Source organism: Mesoplodon mirus (genome assembly GCF_964341445.2).
Source record: "Mesoplodon mirus genome assembly, chromosome: 16".
Classification (NCBI taxonomy): Eukaryota; Metazoa; Chordata; class Mammalia; order Artiodactyla; family Ziphiidae; genus Mesoplodon; species Mesoplodon mirus.
Window position 1 is genome coordinate 44247059 of NC_138992.1, and position 21213 is coordinate 44268271.

Sequence of the window (21213 nt, forward strand, 5' to 3'; positions counted from 1 at the left end):
AAATCATTATTTAAATGAAAATGTCTATTTTTCATAAGTAAAGTTAGACCTCTGGATCATGTGCCAAAAATTTTGAACCACATTTTCTTAAAGTAAAACTCTTTTCTTGATTTGTTTAACTTACATACATGGAATTATGATGCTAACAAATTATATAATGGTGTTACATTACTAAATGGTACCCTGTCACAGAATTGCTCACTTATGAAAAACCAGTTTATAACTTGACAGATGGATAGAGATTCTATTGGTTATAGTGAAGATTGGTTTATGCTCATGTATTAATGTTTTTTTAAGCTTAAACAACAGGGATGCACATGCATCCCTGCTCTCTCTCTCTGCATATAAGGATACCAGTCATATTGGATCATGTATTAGCTTTTTAAGTAACATAAAGTGAATAGTTATAGGATCCTGAGTTGGGAATGGAGTAGGTATTACTGAAGAATACATTTCACTCATGGAAAATCAGATACTTAAAAATCACAAAACACTGATTTAACCTTTTTTAGTTTATGACAGATCTACAAAAGCTGTCCTATGAAGTAATAGTCTAAAAGCTCTCACTTTAAATATTTTTTTCTGTATAATAACAATTTTGTTTCTTTATGTGTATACTTTTCATATATTATGATTTTGAGACTAAAGGGTTTTAGGTTTATTGTATGTAGCAATACAGCAGTAAATATTGAGGATAATAGTGAACATTGAAAGTTGAGCTAAAATTTACATGAAAGATAAGATGATAGAAGACATTTAAGAAGAGTGCACATCTTAGGGTAAATATATTTAAACAAAAGTAGAGAGTAGATTAATAAGTACAAAGAATTTTCTAATTCACATTTTAGATAAGAACAGTTGTTTTTTTCTTGGAACCATAAAGAAAATGTTAAGGAACAGCTAGTTGTTCAGGATCCACCATGAAGCTGAAAAGAGAAAAAGAGTTTTTTTAAATAATGAAAATACCTGCTAGGGCTAAGTTAGTTCAAGGTGCAAGTCATTCTTAAAGAGACTATTTTCCCTCATCTTTAGTCTGTATAATTATCTTTCAAGTTACTATTTCCTGACTTGATTGAACTTTCCTGTGCACTTGTTAGTTGTACCATATCTTTTGGCACTTGGTTGCAGTCTAACTAAAAAGTTTTTGTTATATATGAATAGTGCTTGTCTTGGCAGTGAGATTATAAACGCCCTGAAGATAAAATCATGTTGTTGTTGTTTTAACCTACCCAGTTCAGAAAGTTTGGGTATAAGCAAGTGGATGTGTTTTAAATAATATTTTTTTAGTATATCTGTATTATAAAATTAGAAATATTTTCCCCAGTAAATGTAAGTATCCCAAAGACAAACCTATGTCAAAGAAGTAAGATTGGTGGAATGAGGTGAGAAACAGACAAATGTAAAGGTTTAAAATTTGTTTTCAAAGCTGTTTAAATAATACACTGACTGGCAATAGGATCTTACTTTCTTATGTATCCTTTTTTCCCATAACCATAAGGCTTTCTCCTTTGCCAAGGGAGATTCTGCTCCACAGACCAATTCTCATGCTCTTTTTGTCTGGGTGTTTTATGATGGCTTATCAGCATAGGCTCCATATTCCAGTATGCCTCATTTAAGTGATTTTTATATTTGAGAGTTCATAGGAATATATTTTGGTTTATATTTTTGTGTCTGGTGCAGACTGGTTTAGTTGCTTTATTATTTATTTATTTAAATAAATTTGTTTTATTTAGTTTTATTTTTGGCTGCGTTGGGTCTTTGTTGCTGCTCGCGGGCTTTCTCTAGTTGCGGCGAGCGGGGTCTACTCTTCGTTGCGGTGCTCGGGCTTCCCACTGAGGTGGCTTCTCTTATTGCGGATGGAACACGGGCACTAGGTGCATGGGCTTCTGTAGGTGTGGCACGCGGCTCAGTAGTTGTGGCTCACAGGCTCTAGAGCGCAGACTCAGAAGTTGTGGCACACGGGCTTAGCTGCTCTGCGGCATGTGGGCTCTTTCCGGACCAGGGCTTGAACCCATGTCCCCTGCATTGGTAGGCAGATTCTTAACCACTGCACCACCAGGGAAGTCCCTGCTTTATTTCTTAAGATGTATCTTAAGTAAACCACTTAGAAATCTTAATTAAAAAGCAGTCTTATTAGAATTTTTTATTTGTGAATTAGTAATGCAAACCCACTCATTCTGTGTTTCTAACTGTAATAACTTTCAGATTTTTATTTTAGGTCAAAATGTATGCAGCATTTCAAAACTACATAAACAAAATGCACAAAACTAGTTATTATAAATATGTCATATTGACATTAAAATCATAAATAATATTTATAAGCTAATTTCAGCTTTTTGTCCAGGGAGATATATCTGCTGTTTGTCCCCAAGGGAAGTCAGCTGTTAAGAGTGATAGAACTTTCAGTTTAAAATAGAGTAGGATGACCCAATAGATGTTAAAAATCTTGTTTGAAGTAGGTTTTTAAAATTGTGTTAGAATCAAACCTAACTTTTTTTTCTATCAAATTCCAGTGGTCGTAGAAATTAGATGTGATGTGAAAATCAATGAAAAATAGGGTAGCTATTAAAAGGCATTAAATTATATTCACTCTGAATTCTGAGAACAGGAATTGATCCAGTGTTATCTGTACTCAGTTTTTCTCTCTAAATTAGGAAATGCTCTGAGAGAGAAAGAGTAATAGAATGTGTGTACCAATGACACTAGTAGTGCATAAACCTGCCCTTAAGATCTAGAGTAAATACATATTAAAAATCAGGCTGAGGGCTTCCCTGGTGGCGGAGTGGATGAGAGTCTGCCTGCCGACGCAGGGGACACGGGTTCGTGCCCCGGTCTGGGAGGATCCCACATGCCGCGGAGTGGCTAGGCCCATGAGCCATGGCCGCTGAGCCTGCGCGTCCGGAGCCTGTGCTCCACAACGGGAGAGTCCACAACAGTGAGAGGCCCGCGTACCAAAAAAAAAAAAAAAAAAAAAAAATCAGGCTGAGACTGTCAGAGTCAGCCAACTTGAAAGCATTCACACCTGATCTCCCCATCTCCTCACCTAGCTTCAATTCCAGAATTGACTTTTTCATTTTCCATTTATTACCAATCCATCAAAATCTACCCTAATTTTAAAATTCCTACCATTTTATTAAAACTTCTCTTGTCAAATCCAATTTTCAGTCCCATTCTCTTTAGCCATGCTCTACTACATAGGCCCCCTGAGGAGCACTGTACCTTGCATGTTACTCCTCTTTTGGTTTCCTTGATACTCTGCAACTGTGACTCTCCTATCTCTGGTTCCCCTCAGTCTCCTTAATGAAAGGAAGCTTTTCTCTCCCAACCTTTTAAATACAGACAGTTCCTCAGGCTTCTGTTAGGTATTTTCTTCTTACCTACACACTTTCTCACCAACCCCCAGCTTCAACCATCATCTTGCTATGGTTAACTCCTGAAAATGTTATCTGCAAGGGAACTCTATGGGTATCTTCTTGGTTCAGATGCTTTTTTTTTCCTGGCCTAGATTATTGCCCAGCCTGACCAATTTCTCTCCTCTCATGACATTCACCTTTCTCCCTCCTGCCACAGTTACTACTGATTAGAGCATTCACTAGCCCTCTCAAAAACCTTTAATGACTCTGTAATACTGTAAGAAGAAAGTCAAAATTCCTTATTATATTTTCAACTCCCATTTCCTACTCTCTCCTCTCTTTGCACATGTACCATATACAAGCCTTATGCTTTAATCATATCTTTGCACCAATTAACACAGCACATTTAACATTTCTTACATTTGTTCATGTCTACAATTTACCTCTATCTAAGTACCCTTCTTCTCCATCTTTATTTGTCCAAATCTCATTTTTTAAAGTCCAGCTCGAGGATCATCTCCTCATTAAAAACTGTTAAAGAGGCAATCCACTCCTCTAAATTCACATAGCACATTACTCTAATGGGTAACTACTATGTATGTCCTGGGCTTGTTATTTTTCTGCAAACATTTGTCTTTCCTACTGGACAGAAAGCATTTTATGGGTAGTGACTGTATTTTTACTTTGTACCCTCTGTAGCTCCCAACACAATGCTTGTTCATAATTGGAGCTCAATCAGTGCTAGTAAACAGGCTAGGAACCCCAGTATCCCCAGTGCCTAGCACTTATTAACATTCAGTAAAAGTAGTTTAATTGGTAATTGAATGGATGGGTAGATGAACAAATAATTTTTATACAAATAATTTTTTCAACTATCTTAAATAAGCTTTGGCTAGGCCAGACTTCTCAGACAAGTTCATTTCAAATTTCTCTTTCCCTTCTCCTTTTTTTCCAATTACAAAAAATATTTTAACAATTATTATAATAAAGATATTTCTAACATTCTAATCTCCAATCTATGTTCACCTATTTCACATTTATTCAATACACTATAATATAGTAAAGCATTTGAATAATTTTTTGAAATGTCATGATTTATACCTCAAATTGTTAGAAGGTGACCTGCAAATGACTAATATTAGGTTTAATACAGCCAGGAATACAAATAGGGTCAACTAAGGACTAAAGGCAATAGAAAAAATATATAGATCTCTTACTTCCTACCCCCCACTCTCCAATTTTAAGATAGATAAAAAAATAGAGTACAGTTGATGAAGGGGAAGGAGCTAGAACATACTGTCTTTTAAACAGAGAAAGGCAATACAAAAGCACATAGAAGAATTGTGAACCCAGGATAATTACCAGGAACTAGCATAGTAGATGTAAGTTCTGGAGTTTCCAAGAAATCCACATTACTTCTTTGGAAGGTCTTGCTATAATTCATCTGACGGTGGCTGTATAAATAATTACAGGTTACGGCTGTGCAATTTATTACAATCTTCCTGAGTAGAATGTAGCACAGTTCACATTCACTCAAGGTGGCAAGGTTTCGGATGATTTAGATTAAGTGCCTGAATACGGACTTCTTTTCTTGGTTATTTACCCTTAAAAGACTAAGGAGTAATTTAACAAGTATCACTAGAATTTTATTTTTTTAAACAGGAGAGCACTAATTCTCTAGAGAAGATAAAACAAAAGGAGATAACTGTAATTGCAGCAAGAAGTTTAAACAGAAGGAAGACTATCTTGGGCATCAGGATGTTTAAAAAATAGGATAGCTAAGAAGAAGGACTATAGATTTTCCATCTCTAGAGGATAAAAAGAAAGAAAAATCATCTAAAAGTATAGGCCTGGAACTACAGAGTTGAATAAGTTGCCTTTAAAGCTCCCTTTTGTGCCTGAAATTCTATTGATGTCATTATGCATTATAGCACAGTGTTTAAAATAGCCACAAAAATAAAGTTTTTAGGTGAAATATGTATCAACTAAATTTCCAGGTATTTGTTTCATTACCATAATTTAACACCCCAAAATATGGATTTATTGGAGAGCTATATTCTCCGTGCCATTTAAAGCCAACTAGAACTATTTATATAATCTCAGAATAGCAAAATTTCCTTCATCTCATTTTTCTAATTATATATTTGTTACTTATTAATAATAATTTTAATTTCAAAGAACTTGATTTATTTTTTAACTTTATCGAGGAATAGTTAACAAATATAATTATATACAAAACTGAATGATTACAAGAGAAGTTGACTTGCTTTTAATCTTTTCCAAACAATGTCTTGAATTTCCCTTTTATTTTCAGTAAGTAAAGACATTTCAAAAAGCTGTTAAGCTATGATGATCTTAACCATTATATATAGCTATATTGCAAAATAAAAACCACAGAGCTTAAGAAAAATTAGGAAGTAAAATTTTTTTCATCTTTTTCTGCATCCTTTGTCTCCCACCCCTGCACACCTTAGACACCCATGACCCACATCTAAATCTATTTACCTGAAAGCATCAGTAAAATGTTAATTCTTAAAGTGTGATCATAACCAAAAGTTTTTGTGCTTCAAAAGGAAAGTGATTTCAAATCCATAAAAAGAGTGAGATTTAGGAAAATGAGCAAATGAGACAGGTTTTAAGGTGAGGTAAAGGGAATGGAGTTTTTTCTACAGGTTCTAAAATTATATCATGTATATTGCCACCTCCCTGGCAAAAAAATAAAAAAAATAAGGCCTGCTCATAACTTACCTATTCCACACACTACTATTCTCCCAGAACTCGTAAATTGTGTAGTGAGATTCATTTGAAAGCTTCTGTATAGAAATACTGAAATGGAAAAGGAAAAGTGTAATTAGCCACAGGAAATTAAACACAAGAAATAAACTAATATTTCTAATCATCTCTAATCTTATCCATTTGTATAGGAAACACCTATGGTTCCTGCATGTAAATTGAAGTTTTGTCAATAATTGATTAACATGTCTGTTTGTTTAATATACTTTTTTAGTTTTCTGGTTTGGCATCATGAATACTGTCTCAGTATATTTTAGAAAACACAAATATAACTTTGTAAAATTTCATTCATATATCCATTCAAAAATATTCTTTGAGTTCTGTTTTGCCAGGGTTCCGAGAAATGTGAGTGTATGCCACTTTCCTTGCCCTCAGGTGTAGCTCTTTGGAGCAGTCCAACCTCCAAAGCTCTTGCCCTTACCTCTGTCTCTGGATTGATAGCTTTTGTTTGGGGTCCTGCTTTAAGCTAAGTCACCTGGACCACACTGCTATACAACTAACTCCAACTTTGCCAGTGTCCAGTGTTTGTCCTCCTTTCTCTTTTACACATTCACACCTCTCAATTTTCTCGCTGTCCAGATCAAGTTTGAGTCCATATTCTGGCCATAATTGTAGGTTTTTTTGTAATTGCTTTTCCAATTTAGGGAAGACAAATTTGTTCCTTCCAGCCCTCTGGACTAGCCTACATAATATGTTTTGGAGTAGTGAAGAGAGAGGAGGTGGGTGAAAAGACAAGTTGAGGTGAAGACTGGATTTAATCCGGTAGCAATGAGGAGACACAAAAGGGTTTAAATCAGGGAGAGTCTCATGGTTGAAGCTGGGTTTTAAAAGATCCTTCTGATGGCCGTGTGAGGTAGCCTATGGAGAACAGTTCAAAGCAGGAAGAAAAGCTAGAGAGGTAGTGAAATTAGTTTAGGTGAGAGATGATGAAGATCCAAATTAAGGTAGAAAGAAAGGAAGAGGGGACAGATTCATAAATTTAAGGGAGAGTAGGACACAAATATAAAGATTCCTTTAAAAAATTAATTCCACAAGTCCAGCTTGTTCAGCCTAACGTTTCACAGTACATTCAGATTATAAATCAAAATCAGAGGTTAGAAAAACAATAAGGATTTTTTTTAAAAAATCAGATGTGGTGCTTTTTTAAATGGAAGTATAGTTGATTTACATTATATTTCAGGTATACAGCATAGTGATTCAGTAGTTTTGCAGATTATACTCCATTAAATATTATTACAAGTTAATGGTTATAATTCCCTGTGCTATACAATACATCCTTGTTGCTTATCTATTTTATACATAGTAGTTTGTATAAACTACTCTTTCTTAAATTTTTTAAAAATAATTTTTATTGGAGTATAGTTGATTTACAATGTTGTGTTAGTTTCGGGTTTACAGCAAAGTGAATCAGTTATACATAGACATATATCCACTCTTATGATTCTTTTCCCATATAGGTCATTTCAGAGTATTGAGTAGACTTCCCTGTGCTACACAGTAGGTCCTTATTATCTATTATATATAGTAGTGTGTATATCTCAATCCCAATAAATTGAGAGATTGGGAGAAATTGGGAGAATAGGATATTGATTTAATAGAGAACATAGAACATACCAGTAAAATAGCCAAGCTCAATGTAAATTTAGGATTTACCTAAGTGTGGCCAGCAGATGGTGGTAACTACACAGAAATTGTAATACTTATTTGGCTTGTAGTTTGGTGTTTTTCACAGAGCTATTGATCTAGCTTGCTTCAGTTAAGATATGATGTAGCAAGTATTGTTATTAGTTCAGTTTCAGATTTTCTCGGGGAAAGGTTTATAACATAATCAAAGGAATTGAACAGAAAATGAAACTGGAGATTTTCTAACCCCAGGAGTTTATAGATGATGGGCTTTTGGTGGAGGGGGGGTTCCTTGAAATCCCAGAAATGAGCTGCAAATTACTGTGCATATCTACTTTTTCCTGGGAAGAGAATCCATAGTTCTCATCATAGTCAAAAAGGATCTGTAATCCCCAAATGTAATCTGACAATGTAATGGTCAAATTTCAATCCATGACTATGAACTGCCTCCTACAAACTAATTCATTTGTATTACTTATTACATATAAAAATCACTTATCCTGCTATCTGAACCTGCCATTTTCCAGACTAGCCACAAGAAATTCACAAAATTTTAGCCTGATGCTCAAGTTTTGAAGGACTGAAGAAGATAACACAGTGTGATAATGTAGTGGTTTGAAGTATAGCCATACAGGCTTACCTTCATCCACCATGTATTAGAGCTTTGTCACCTTGGCCCCATTACTTAACCTGTTCCCTCACCTGTTAAATGGTGGTAATAATAGTACTGTGAGTACTAAATAAGGCATTACATGTGGAATGTTTTGCCCAGTAATTGGTATATTGTATGTCTGTATATGCGTGTGTGTGTTAGCTGTTAGCTCAATAGCAAAAAACAAAGTAGCACTTTCCTTAGGTGAGTGAAAGCTAAGCCTTAATGGTATCAAAGTTGAGAAACATGACAGAATTAAAAGGAATAGAAAAGAAACTGAGGGAAAAAGACAAATCTTTGAAAACAATGAGGAGCAGCAAGCCAATAATAATGATGATAACAATTATTACATTATTATACATACTAATAACAATGGTGATGGTTGCTAATATATATTGCTCTGTTCCAGGCTCTGGTCTAAGCATTTCCCATGGATTAAGGTATTTTACCTTCACAGTCACTCTGGGAATCATATGGTAGATACTGTCTGTTGCCTCCCCAACTGTTATTCCCCTCTGTCTAACTGAACCCTGCCATTATTCATTTTGCAATATATCCAATGTGCCAATCAGTGCTGGGCTGAGACAGTCATCACAATCTCCTTTCTGCTAAATATTTGTTTTCTAACCTCCCATGTAGCCAGGAATAGCCATGTGACTTGAGTTGGGCCAATGAGATGCCAAGGGAAGTATGCTGAGATGCAAGGACTTCTGGGAAACTTTGTCCTTAGGTTCAGACATGAGAGGATGGCTTGTTTGTGTTGTTCCTTCCTCCTTCTTCATGACTGTAGGCCATCTGGTCAAGAGCCAGATGGAAGAGTTGAAAGACCAGTTAGATTGTGTCTTAAAGGACTATGGGTGAAAATGCTAATCAAAATTGTTCTACAGACTGGGTGCTTTCAATTAAGGGCAAAACTGACCAATACACAGCAATGACACTTAAGGACATTGATATTTGAGACTGTACAATACATGTAATAATACATATGCAGTGATGACACTGAGACAGCAAGAAAAGGTTAATGATAAAATTTTTAGAAACTTCAGTCAGCAATATTTCTGTTAAAAGGGCTTAGGGCTTGAATGATTAGCTTTCAATTTGCAAACGTAAAATTACATGATGTAACTCTGAGCTTTTGCTTTGTGACTGTAACTTAAACACCCTCAGTCTTCCTCCTCAATGTATTCATACTTCCTGTGACACTTGAAAACTCACTGGCTAAAGCAAGAGTTCTTTGGCTAAGCTGTCTCTGGATAAGGTCACTTAGAACTTCAGCCCTGAGCCCCAGGAGACCTTGAACATTCCAGGAGCTGGAAAATGTCAATGAAATGGGGAAAAATGATGTAGCTCAGGAACAGTTGGGGTTAAACATCTTACCTAAGGTAGCTTGGCTCATCAGGAACAGGACACACTTCGTCTTGGCTTCCTCTGTTCCCCAGGTGGCCTACCTTAACTCACAGAGCCTAATCACTGGAGTAAAAGGCACACAGGAGGGATAGTTCCCACAATTCTCCACCACACTACGGCCACCCATTTATTTTGTCTATATAAAAATGCTGATAAATTAATGGTTCAATGTGCCACAAGGTACCATGAATTCTTAAATATGTTTCTTTGGCCATAGTACAACTCCCAGGGTTGATTCTTACAATGCAGTTCCACATTCATATTCTCTATATCCTTGACATGGAGTTTAGAATACATACAAATTCTAGAATTTGGTAACTGAGAGTGACTTCAGAAATCATTTTATTCTACTTAACAGCTGTGAAATTAAGGGCAAGAACATGGTTTTAATTGTTCATGAATGAGTATCCTATTTTCCCAACTGGTTTCCTAGATCCTTGGAAGCAGAAACTATTCTCAACTTTCCGAAGTCAAGCATGGTTCTGAGAATACACTCTGTACATCACATATATTCAGTTGGTACCTACCCATGCCAAACACAGGGATTAAATAAGCCTTCATGATTACAAAATATGCGAAAAGAGTAATCAAAAAATGTGTGTGTGTGTGTGTGTGTGTGTGTGTGTGTGTGTGTGTGTTATACATGGGTCACACAATTGCTCTGCTTGGGTTTTTCAGTAACTTTTTTTTTTTTTAACATCTTCATTGGAGTAAAATTGCTTTACAATGTTGTGTTAGTTGCTGCTGTATAACAAAGTGAATAAGGTATATGTATACATATATCCCCATTTCCCCTCCCGCTTGCATCTCCCTCCCACCCTCCCTATCCCATCCCTCTGGTGGTCACAAAGCACGGAGCTGATCTCCCTGTGCTCTGATGCTGCTTCCCACTAGCTATCTATTTTACATTTGGTAGTGTATATATGTCAATGCTACTCTCCCACTTCATCCCAACTTCCCCTTCCCTTTCCCTGTCATCAAGTCTATTCTCTACATCTGCGTCTTTATTCCTGTCCTGCCCCTACGTTCTTCAGAACCTTTTTTTTTTTTAGGTTCCATATATATGTGTTAGCATACGGTATTTGTTTTTCTCTTTCCCAAACCCACAAAGTTAACACAACCCACATTTAATTCCAGAGCCAGACTTCTTAGCTGCAGAAGTATTCTGCCAGAGTGTGAATAAAATATAACTAGTAATTACTGGGAGGAACACCAAAGAGACATAAAGTGTGTGTTTCTATGTGCACATACATGCATGCACACATGTGCTAAAAAGCTTCCCCAATGTTCTAAGAGTATTGTGAAATACAATTTAAACAAGCTCCTAAGGTATGGGTGGATTTGGTTGTGGCAGTTTTCCAGGAGCAGGTGAGTTTAATCTTTGGAATTAAGGTAGAGCACGGTCTGGCAGAGACCTGAAGCTGGGTGCACACTTCTGGGAAGGAGAGTGGCCAGATCGAAGGCACAGTGGTAAGACAATAGATTATGCTGGAAAGGCAATATGCAGCTGGGCACTGTTGAGGCATAGTGTTCAGGTGAGGGAGAACAAATGGTAGCAGTGCTATGGATTTCTGGGGTCTGTTGGTAGTATAATTGTAGGGTCAGAATAAACTTCTGGCATTTGATAGTTAGATATCATTAGATAGTTATTGCAGGTTTCTGAGTAAGAGAATTCTAAGATAATTGTTTCCGGGAAATTATAATTGTAGTATTTGTTTATTGGACTACTTGGAGTAGAGAAACTGAAGATGAGGTATAGTTGGTATATTTTAGTAGCCTGAAATAACAGAAGCCTGAGCTGGAGTGGCCATGGAAATAACTTTTTTTTTTTTTTTTTTTTTTTTAATGACAAAGTCCTGCCATCAAGACTTCAGAGATGGTGCAATTTCACAATGAATGGCTGAAATGGTGGTTATTAGGCCATAGGGCGCACTCTCAAGGTATCAATCAGAGCTAGATGCACTAGAGTTGAGGCCTTATATACCAGAGATGATTTAAATCAGAGTGTGAGTCTGCCTGAATGCAAAAGGAGGAATTTTAGTCTATTTGACTTCCCTTGGTGCTCCTAATGCTCAAATCCACACAGAATCCAAGGATAAAAGAGAAAACAGCCTGCTTAACTCTGCAAAATGCATCACCCCGAGGGCTAGAATGACCAGCATAACTTTAGATGAAGATTCTCAAATACCAGTCTTCCAGACCCCACCCTCATCTAAGACACATGCGCAGGAGCACTTACCGCAAGCAACCACTTTGGGAGGAAGCGCTCTCCACATAGTGTTTCAGAGCGAGTTGGAATTCTTCCAAGTCCTCTTCTATCACAGACATCTGACGCTGCACAAGCACGATGTGCTGCAGAGGAAGGGGCAAGTGTTACTGTATTGACTAATTATGGAGCCTCCCTAAGCCAACCCCCTACTGCTCATCCCATCCCTCCTCACAAAACAAACAATTTTTCATCTAAAAATGACTAAAAAGGCCATGACTAGTACAAGTAATAACACTGTATAAAAGCTGTAGTATAGGCAGGATATTTTCTTGCCTCTAGTAACAGGCACTAAAAAAGGTGTCCTTCGTGCTGACATATTTCCCTTTTAAAAGCAGTGGTTCTCCGTCAGAATCACTGGGGAGGTTTTAAAACTGCATTTATATCAGAATCTCTGGAGTGGGGTCCAGGCACTGGTATTTATAAAAACCTCTCCAAATGACTTTAATGTGCAGCCAGGGTTGGGATCACTGACCTAAAATCACTTACCAAATTTTAAAGAGAAGTTTTATTGTACACAGTGCACAGCTCCAGCTTCTTGGCTATTTTGTGATATTAGACATATTATGAATTTCATTAAAAACAGCCAAATTTCAAAAAAATAAGTGTTCCCTGAAGCATTTCCAAAGCTACATAAACCATCACAGGGTTCTCAAACAATTAACCACATATATAGGCCCCACTCAAATCTCATGGCATTAGATGAAGCCTGTGTTTATTGGATCATGCTGGGTTGGATGACAACTGATTCTTGTTACAAATACTATTACCATTACAGCACCTGTAGTTTGAATACTTTCCTAGAGATCTGCCTATGGGCTTCTCATGGTATTTTGATCTTAAGATTAGTCCTTTCCTCATCAATTGTTGGTAATGAATCATAAAAGTGCAAAAAAAAAAAAAGGGATTGGAGGTGAATTATAAAAATGCAAAGCAACAACAATAATATGAGAAAGATTTAGAATATGAGGAAACTAACTTGCATGATCTTACCCAGGTATGTAGCAGTAGAGCTAGAATTAAGCCCCTGGTTTGCTATCTCCTATTCCAATGAGCTTCTCTCTTAATGTTAACAGCTACCATTGGATGAACACTAATTATATTGTAGGTATTATGTTAGGCACTTTTTATATTGAACAAATGTTCCTACTTTGTGTTCCTACAGGGAATTAGTAAATGTTGGATTCTAATATACAGTGATGGATTAAGATAGAATTCTTGTCTTCATAGGTTTTAGCAAAGAAATAAACAAGTCTTGAACATTGTGTCTAAGAAGTAATTTTAGGTATGGCCCATGAGACTTATTGTATGTAAATTGATCAGAATTCTACTAAAATTTTGACCAACTGTATTGCCAAATAAACTTTGATCCTTGTGTTAAAATCCTTTGACTATTTAAGGCTTAAAATAATATTTGGGCCCCCAAACTCATATGAGCAGGAAGCAGACTGTGAATACTGCATAACCCCCAAGAAAGGTAATGTTCCACAATGGGCTGACTCAGATGTGGTCATGGATGGTAATGGACCAAGAAGAAACTCTTAAAGAAGAACAGAAAACAGAGTTCCTCTTAGAATGGAGATCTGGTGTCTAATAGTGGAACTTCCTTCATTAACGAGATCTCAGAATGGAGATCTTGTGTCTAATAGTGGAACTTCCTTCATTAACCAGATCTCAGAATGGAGATCTTGTGTCTAATAGTGGAACTTCCTTCATTAACCAGATCTCAGAATGGAGATCTGGTGTCTAATAGTGGAACTTCCTTCACTAAAATACCTTCCCAGCATGAATTCATTGTTGCAACTAACCTGTGAATGTTGTGTATTTCCTCTTCATCTGTTTTCTGAGCGGCAGTTTTATGGCATTTATCCTGGCCTAGTTTTATCATTGTATATTTTATCTGTGTGTGTGCAGGGGTTGGGGGTTTCAGACCTTAAAGGACTACATCCTGACCTTACAGAGAAAACTAAACATCATCCAGGGATCCTGGATTTTGAGCTAGAAGCAGTAACTGGAGGAGACTTTGGGTGGTCTCCCTTGTGAAGGTAATGTGTTCTATAAATGTGAAAAGAAAGATGCAATGAACATCTGATGACCAGAAGGTAGACTATGGCACACACGCCAAACTGTTCATCAAAATCCATTTCTTTCTTTTTTCTAGGTATAGAGTTAGACTTACAAATTCCATTATCCCTTGCAGTTAGGTGTAGCCAACTGACGAGTTCTCACCAACAGAATATGAGCAGAAGTGCTGTGTACTACTTTTGAGCCAAGACTTTCAGGAAGGATGTGAGCCTCCTCCACCTTCTCTTTTTCTTTTCTGCTGGTAAGATGAAGACCTGCCTTAGGACTGGCAGGCCCACAGGTGAGAGAAGCCTGTGTCCCTGGATCATTGTGTGGACTATTTACTAGGAAAACTTTTATTGCATTGGAATCATCCTACATCTTGGGTCTATTTGCTTCCATAACCTAGTCACCTAAATGAGTTCAGTAATTTTAATTGAGCTTTATCTTATTTCCCTTCAGGATCAGGAATCAAAGTCAATAACTATCTCCTAAGGTTGTATAATGAACAATCAGCCTCCTATCTGACTCTCCCAGGACGTAGTATTTTTTTTTTTTTGGAACATCTTTATTGGAGTATAATTGCTTTACAATAGTGCGTTAGTTTCTGCTTTATAACAAAGTGAATCAGTTATAGATATACATATGTTCCCATATCTCTTCCCTCTTGTGTCTCCCTCCCTCCCACCCTCCCTATCCTACCCCTCTAGGTGGTCACAAAGCATCGAGCTGATCTCCCTGTGCTATGCGGCTGCTTCCCACTAGCTATCTATTTTACGTTTGGTAGTGTATATATGTCCATGCCACTCTCTCACTTTGTGTTAAAGATAATCTCTACCAAAATAATTATGGATACATCCTTTTGACAAAAATCTACAGGTCACGTATTTGACAAACTGTGACTCACATGATTCTTATGGGCTTTCCTAATGAAATATTATAAATATATCCACCTATTCCATCATAATTCTTTTAGTCTGAAGGCAATTGTTATGTGATCTAGTGAGGCAAGTTGTAAATATGACCAGAGTCCTTCACTACTCCCTGAACCCATGCCCTTTGAAATGTGACTTTTTACTTCTCCATCTAGACATGGATTCTATTTCCCCTTTTCTTGGATCTGGGCTGGACTTCTAACTTGCTTTGGCCAACAGAACATGGCAGAAGTGACGCTGTGGTGGTTTCAAATTTAGGCCCCAAGAGACCTTGTGAGTTTCCACTCTTTTGCTTGGATCCCTGACATTGTCATGTAAATGAGCCCTGCTAGAGCAGGGGTCAGCAAACTTTTTATGTAAAGGGCCAGATAGTAAAGGTTTTAGGCTTTGAAGGCCATATGGTTCCTGTCACAACTACTCAACTCCCCTGTTTTATTGTGAAAGCAAACATAAGCAATAAATAAACAAATGGGTATGGCTCTATTCCAGTAAAACCTTATACATAAAGACAGGCAGTGAGCTGTAATTTTGCCAACCCCTATGCTGGAGGATTAAAATCACATAGAACAAAGCTGAGTCAGTGGATTCATCCTAGCTGAGGTCCTAGACATATGAGAAAGCCCAGCTAAGATCAGTAAAGCTGGCATGCAGCTGATTACAGATGCCAAAAGGGAGCCAGCTGAGACCACCAAGATGATCTCTCCCTAAATTGCCTGCATGCAGAATTGTGGTTTAAGCCATTCAGTTTTGGGTGGTTTGCTATATAGCAATAGCTAAATGGTTCATTTACTTATATACATGGATGTGAATATGATTTGGAAAAATTAAATTTACTTTGCAATCCAAACAAGGCACTTCTTTCCCATCTTTTCCTCAGATATTTACACAAAGAAATCAGTTTATAAAGAGCCCCAGATAATCTGCCTGCATTTTATGACTACTGTGACAAGTGGAGCTTTTTGAATCTTGAGTAATTTAAGGTAGACTTTCTGAGGTCCAAAGAAAATCCTTAAATTTTTCTATGCTGGCCAGGTTAAGATGTGGTATATGGAGTACGGGAGAAGTAGGGAAGGGATCCTAATATCTTCATGATATTTCTATATGTCTCTTGTTTAAAATATACAGACTTTAATCCTTACTGAAATCTGAGATCCTATAATGTAAATGGGCAGCCCAGAACTTTCTTTCATGGTAGAAAATAATGCTACATTTTTGTTTCTCTTCTTTGGAAGGGGTTAGTGTTGCTTTTATGACTTACCTTATAGGGATTTTGTTACAATGGAATTAGGGTGGAATATTAGGGATTTTTTGGGCTGAGAAGTGCTAATTATGAAAGGTTAATCCAGGTTTACTGAATAGTATTTGCCAGTGACGTTACGTTACAGTTGCATGTACCTCTGATTTCTTGGATCTTTTTATTTCAAGAAATATCAGCTTTTTAAATAACTGGAGATAAAGAAATGTTTTAAACACAACCAATTTGTTTTATGTTATTCTCTCTCTATTTACTACATTTACAATTGTGTTCCAAGCATTCTTCAGAAACATCAGAACCTTCCTTGTGTGCTCTTGTTGGAGTCTCTTAACAGCTACTGCAAAGCAAGACTATGTTTTGAAAGTCTCAGACATATTAGTTGGCATTAGCCCACAAAACACATTAAAGTGCATGGCAGAATTAATTTACTCACAGAATATTATTCATAGGTTTAATGAGGATACAGAAGCAAAAAAAAAAAAGATATTAGATTTGTAAACTCCTATTGTATGAAAAGTGATTCTAGTGTATATATACAAAAATAATGTGCTCAAGAAAAGTTAATAGTTTTTGAAAAGCACCAGAATGTGATAAAACTTTGTTTAAAATTATATTGACTTTTTTTGTTAACATCTTTACTGGAGTATAATTGCTTTACAATGTTGTGTTAGTTTCTGCTGTATAACAGAGTGAATCAGTCATATGTACCCTTATATCCCCATAACCCTTCCCTCTTGCGTCTCCCTGCCACCATCACTATACCACCCCTCTAGGTGGTCACAAAGCAATGTTCTCATCTCCCTGTGCAATGCAGCTGCTTCCCACTAGCTATCTATTTTACATTTGGTAGTGTATATATGTCAATGCTACTCTCTCACTTCGGTCCAGCTTCCCCTTCCCCTTCACCATGTCCTCAGGTCCACCCTCTATGTCTACATCTTTATTCAGGTCCTGCCCCTGGGTGCATCAGAACCTTTTCTTTTTTCTTTTTTCTTTTTTTTTCAGATTCCATATATATGTGTTAGCATATGGTATTTTTTTTTTTTCTCTTTCTGGCTTACTTCACTCTGTATGACAGACTCTAGGTCCGTCCACCTCAGTTCAAATAATTCAATTTCATTTCTTTTTATGGCTGAGTAATATTCCATTGTATATATGTGCCACATCTGTCAATGAACACTTAGGTTGCTTCCATGTCCTGGTTATTGCAAATAGTCCTGCAGTGAACAATCTGATACATGACTCTCTTTGAATTATGGTTCTCTCAGGGTATATGCCCAGTAGTGGAATTGCTGGGTCATATGGTACTTCTATTTTTAGTTTTTGAAGGAATCTCCATACTGTACTCCATAGTGGCTGTATCAATTTACATTACCACCAACAGTGAGAGAGGGTTCCCTTTTCTCCACACCCTCTCCAGAATTTAATGTTTGTAGATTTTGATGATGGCCATTCTGACCAGTGTTGGGTGATACCTCACTGTAGTTTTCTTTTTTTTCTTTCTTTCTGGTTTTTTTTTTTTTTTTTTTTTGCGGTACGTGGGCCTCTCACTGTTGTGGCCTCTCCTGTTGTGGAGCACAGGCTCCAGACGCACAGGCTCAGTGGCCATGGCTCACGGGCCTAGCCGCTCCGTGGCATGTGGGATCTTCCCAGACCGGGGCTCGAACCCATGTCCCCTGCATCGGCAGGCGGACTCAACCACTGCACCACCAGGGAAGTCCCTTCACTGTAGTTTTGATTTAGATTCCCAAATGATTAGTGATGTTGAGCATCCTTTCATTTGTTTCTTGGCAATCTGTATGTCTTCTTTGGGAAAATGTCTATTTAGGTCTTCTGCCCATTTTTGAATTATTTGTTTTTTGATACTGAGCTGCAGGAGCTGATTGTATATTTGGAGATCAATCCTTTGTCAGTCTTTTCATTTGCAAATATCTTCTCCCATTCCGAGGGTTTTCTTTTCATCTTGTTTATGGTTTCCTTTGCTGGGCTTTTAAGTTTCATTAGGTACCATTTGTTTATTTTTGTTTTTATTTCCATTTCTCTAGGAGGTGGGTCAAAAAGGATGTTGCTGTGATTTATGTCACAGAGTGTTCTGCTGATGTTTCCTCTATGAGTTTTATAGTGTCTGGCCTTACATTTAGGTTTTTAATCCATTTTGAGTTTTCTTTTTTTGTGTATGGTGTTAGGAAGTGTTCTAATTGCATTCTTTAACATATAGCTGTCCAGTTTTCCCAGCACCACTTATTGAAGATGCTTTTTCCATTGTGTATTCTTGCATCATTTATCAAAGATAAGGTGACCATATGTGCATGGGTTTATCTCCGGGCTTTCTATCATGTTCCATTGATCTATATTTCTGTTTTTGTGCCACTACCATACTGTCTGATTACTGTAGCTTTGTAGTATAGTCTGAAGTCAGGGAACCTGATTCCTCCAGCTCCGTTTCTTTTTCTCAAGATTGCTTTGGGTACTTGGAGTCTTTTGTGTTTCCATACAAATTGTGAAGTATTTTCTTCTAGTTCTTTGAAAAATGCCATTGGTAGTTTGATAGGGATTGCACTGAATCTGTAGACTGCTTTGGGTAGTATAGTCACTTTCACAATGTGGATTCCTCCAACCCAAGAACATGGTATATCTCTCCATCTGTTTGTATCATGTTTAATTTCTTTCATCAGTGTCTATAAACTATAAGTTTTCTGCATACAGGTCTTCTGTCTCCTTAGGTAGGTTTATTCCTAGGTATTTTATTATTTTTGTTGCAATGGTAAATGGGTGTCTTTCCTTAATTTCTCTTTCAGATTTTTCATCATTAGTGTATAGGAATGCAAGAGATTTCAGTGCATTAATTTTGTATCCTGCTACTTTACCAAATTCATTGTTTAGCTCTAGTAGCTTTCTGCTAGCATCATTAGTATTCTCTATGTATAGTATCATGTCATCTGCAGTGACAGTTTTACTTCTTCTTTTCCAATTTGGATTCCTTTTATTTCATTTCATCTCTGATTGCTGTGACTAAAACTTCCAAAACTATGTTGAATAATAGCTATGAGAGTGGGCTACCTTGGCTTGTTCCTGATCTTAGTGGAAATGGTTTCAGTTTTTCACCATTGAGAATGATGTTGGCTGTGGGTTTGTTATATATGGCCTTCATTATGTTGAGGTAAGTTCTCTGTATGCCCACTTTCTGTAGGGTTTTTATCATAAATCGGTGTTGAATTTTGTTGATAGTTTTTCTGCATTTATTGAGATTATCATATTGTTTTTATTCTTAAATTTGTTAATATGGGGTATCACATTGATAGATTTGTGTATATTGAAGAACCTCTGTGTTCCTGGGATAAACGCCACTTGATCAGGGTGTATGATCCTTTAGTGCGCTGTTGGATTCTGTTTACTAGTATTCTGTTGAGGATTTTTGCATCTATGTTTGTCAGTGTTATTGACCTGTAGTCTGTTTTGTATGATATCTTTGTCGGGTTTTGGTATCAGGGTGATGGTGGCCTCGTAGAATGAGTTTGGGAATGTTCCTCCCTTTGCTATATTTTGGAAGAGTTTGAGAAGGATGGGTGTTAGCTTTTCTGTAAATGTTTGATAGAATTCGCCTGTAAAGCCATCTGGTCCTGGGATTTTGTTTCTTGGAAGATTTTTAAATCACAGTTTCAATTTCAGTGCTTGTGATTGGTCTGTTTATATTTTCTAATTCTTCCTGGTTCAGTCTCGGAAGGTTGTGCTTTTCTAAGAATTTGTCTATTTCTTCCAGGTTGTCCATTTTATTTCCATATAGTTGCTTGTAGTAATCTCTCATGATCCTTTGTATTTCTGCAGTGTCAGTTGTTACTTCTCCTTTTTCATTTCTAATTTTGTTAATTTTATTCTTTTCCCTTTTTTTCTTAATGAGTCTAGCTAATGGTTTATCAATTTAGTTTTTCTTCTCAAAGAACCAGTTTTTAGTTTTATTGATCTTTGCTATTGTTTTCTTCATTTCTTTTTCATTTATTTCTGATCTGATTTTATGATTACTTCTGATAACTTCAGGGTTTTTTTTTGTTGTTGTTGTTCTTTGTCTAATTGCTTTAGGTGTAAGGTTAGTTTTTTTATTTGAGATTTTTCTTATTTCTTGAGGTAGGATTGTATTGCTATAAACTTTCCTTTTGTTGCATCCGATAGGTTTTGGGTCATTGTGTTTCCATTGTGATTTGTTTCTAGATGTTTTTTGATTTCCTTTTTGACTTCTTCAGGGATCTCTTGGTTATTTAGTAGCATATTGTTTAACCTCCATGTTTTCATACTTTTTACAGTTTTTTTTTTCCCCGTATAATTGATATCTAGTCTCATAGCGTTGTGGCCGAAAAGGTACTTGATATGATTTCAGTTTTCTTAAATTTACCAAGGCTTGATTTGTGACCCAAGATATGATCTATCCTGAAGAATGTTCCATGAGCTCCTGAGAAAAAAGTGTATTCTGTTGTTTTTGGATGGAATGTCCTATAAATATCAATTAACTCCATCTTTTTTAATGTTTCATTTAAAGCTTGTGTTTCCTTATTTATTTTCATTTTGGATGGTCTCTGCATTGGTGAAAGTGGGGTGTTAAATTATCCTACTATGATTTGTGTTACTGTCAATTTCCCTTTTTATGGCTGTTAGCATTTGCTTATGTATTGAGGCGCTCCTATTTTGGGTGCATAAATATTTACAATTATCTTATCTTCTGCTTGCAATGATCCCTTGATCATTGTGTAGTGTCCTTCTTTGTCTCCTGTAATAGTCTTGATTTTAAAGTCTATTTTGTCTGATATGAGAATTGTTACTCCAGATTTCTTTTGATTTCCATTGCATGGAATACCTTTTTCCATCCCCTCACT

General features: G+C 36.6%; 1 protein-coding gene across 1 annotated transcript in view; it reads right to left on the reverse strand.

Moving 5' to 3' along the window:
* Positions 1–766: 766 nt before the first annotated feature.
* Positions 767–21213, reverse strand: part of NECAB1 (N-terminal EF-hand calcium binding protein 1) — a 250392-nt gene continuing 229945 nt past the window's right edge. The window contains exons 10-13 of the mRNA XM_082601744.1: positions 12068–12180; positions 6102–6179; positions 4716–4807; positions 767–926 (exon numbers count right to left, since the gene is read on the reverse strand). Coding sequence (XP_082457870.1) covers positions 901–926; positions 4716–4807; positions 6102–6179; positions 12068–12180 — 309 coding nt within the window. The 3' untranslated portion in view covers positions 767–900. The remainder of the gene's footprint in view (positions 927–4715; positions 4808–6101; positions 6180–12067; positions 12181–21213) is intronic.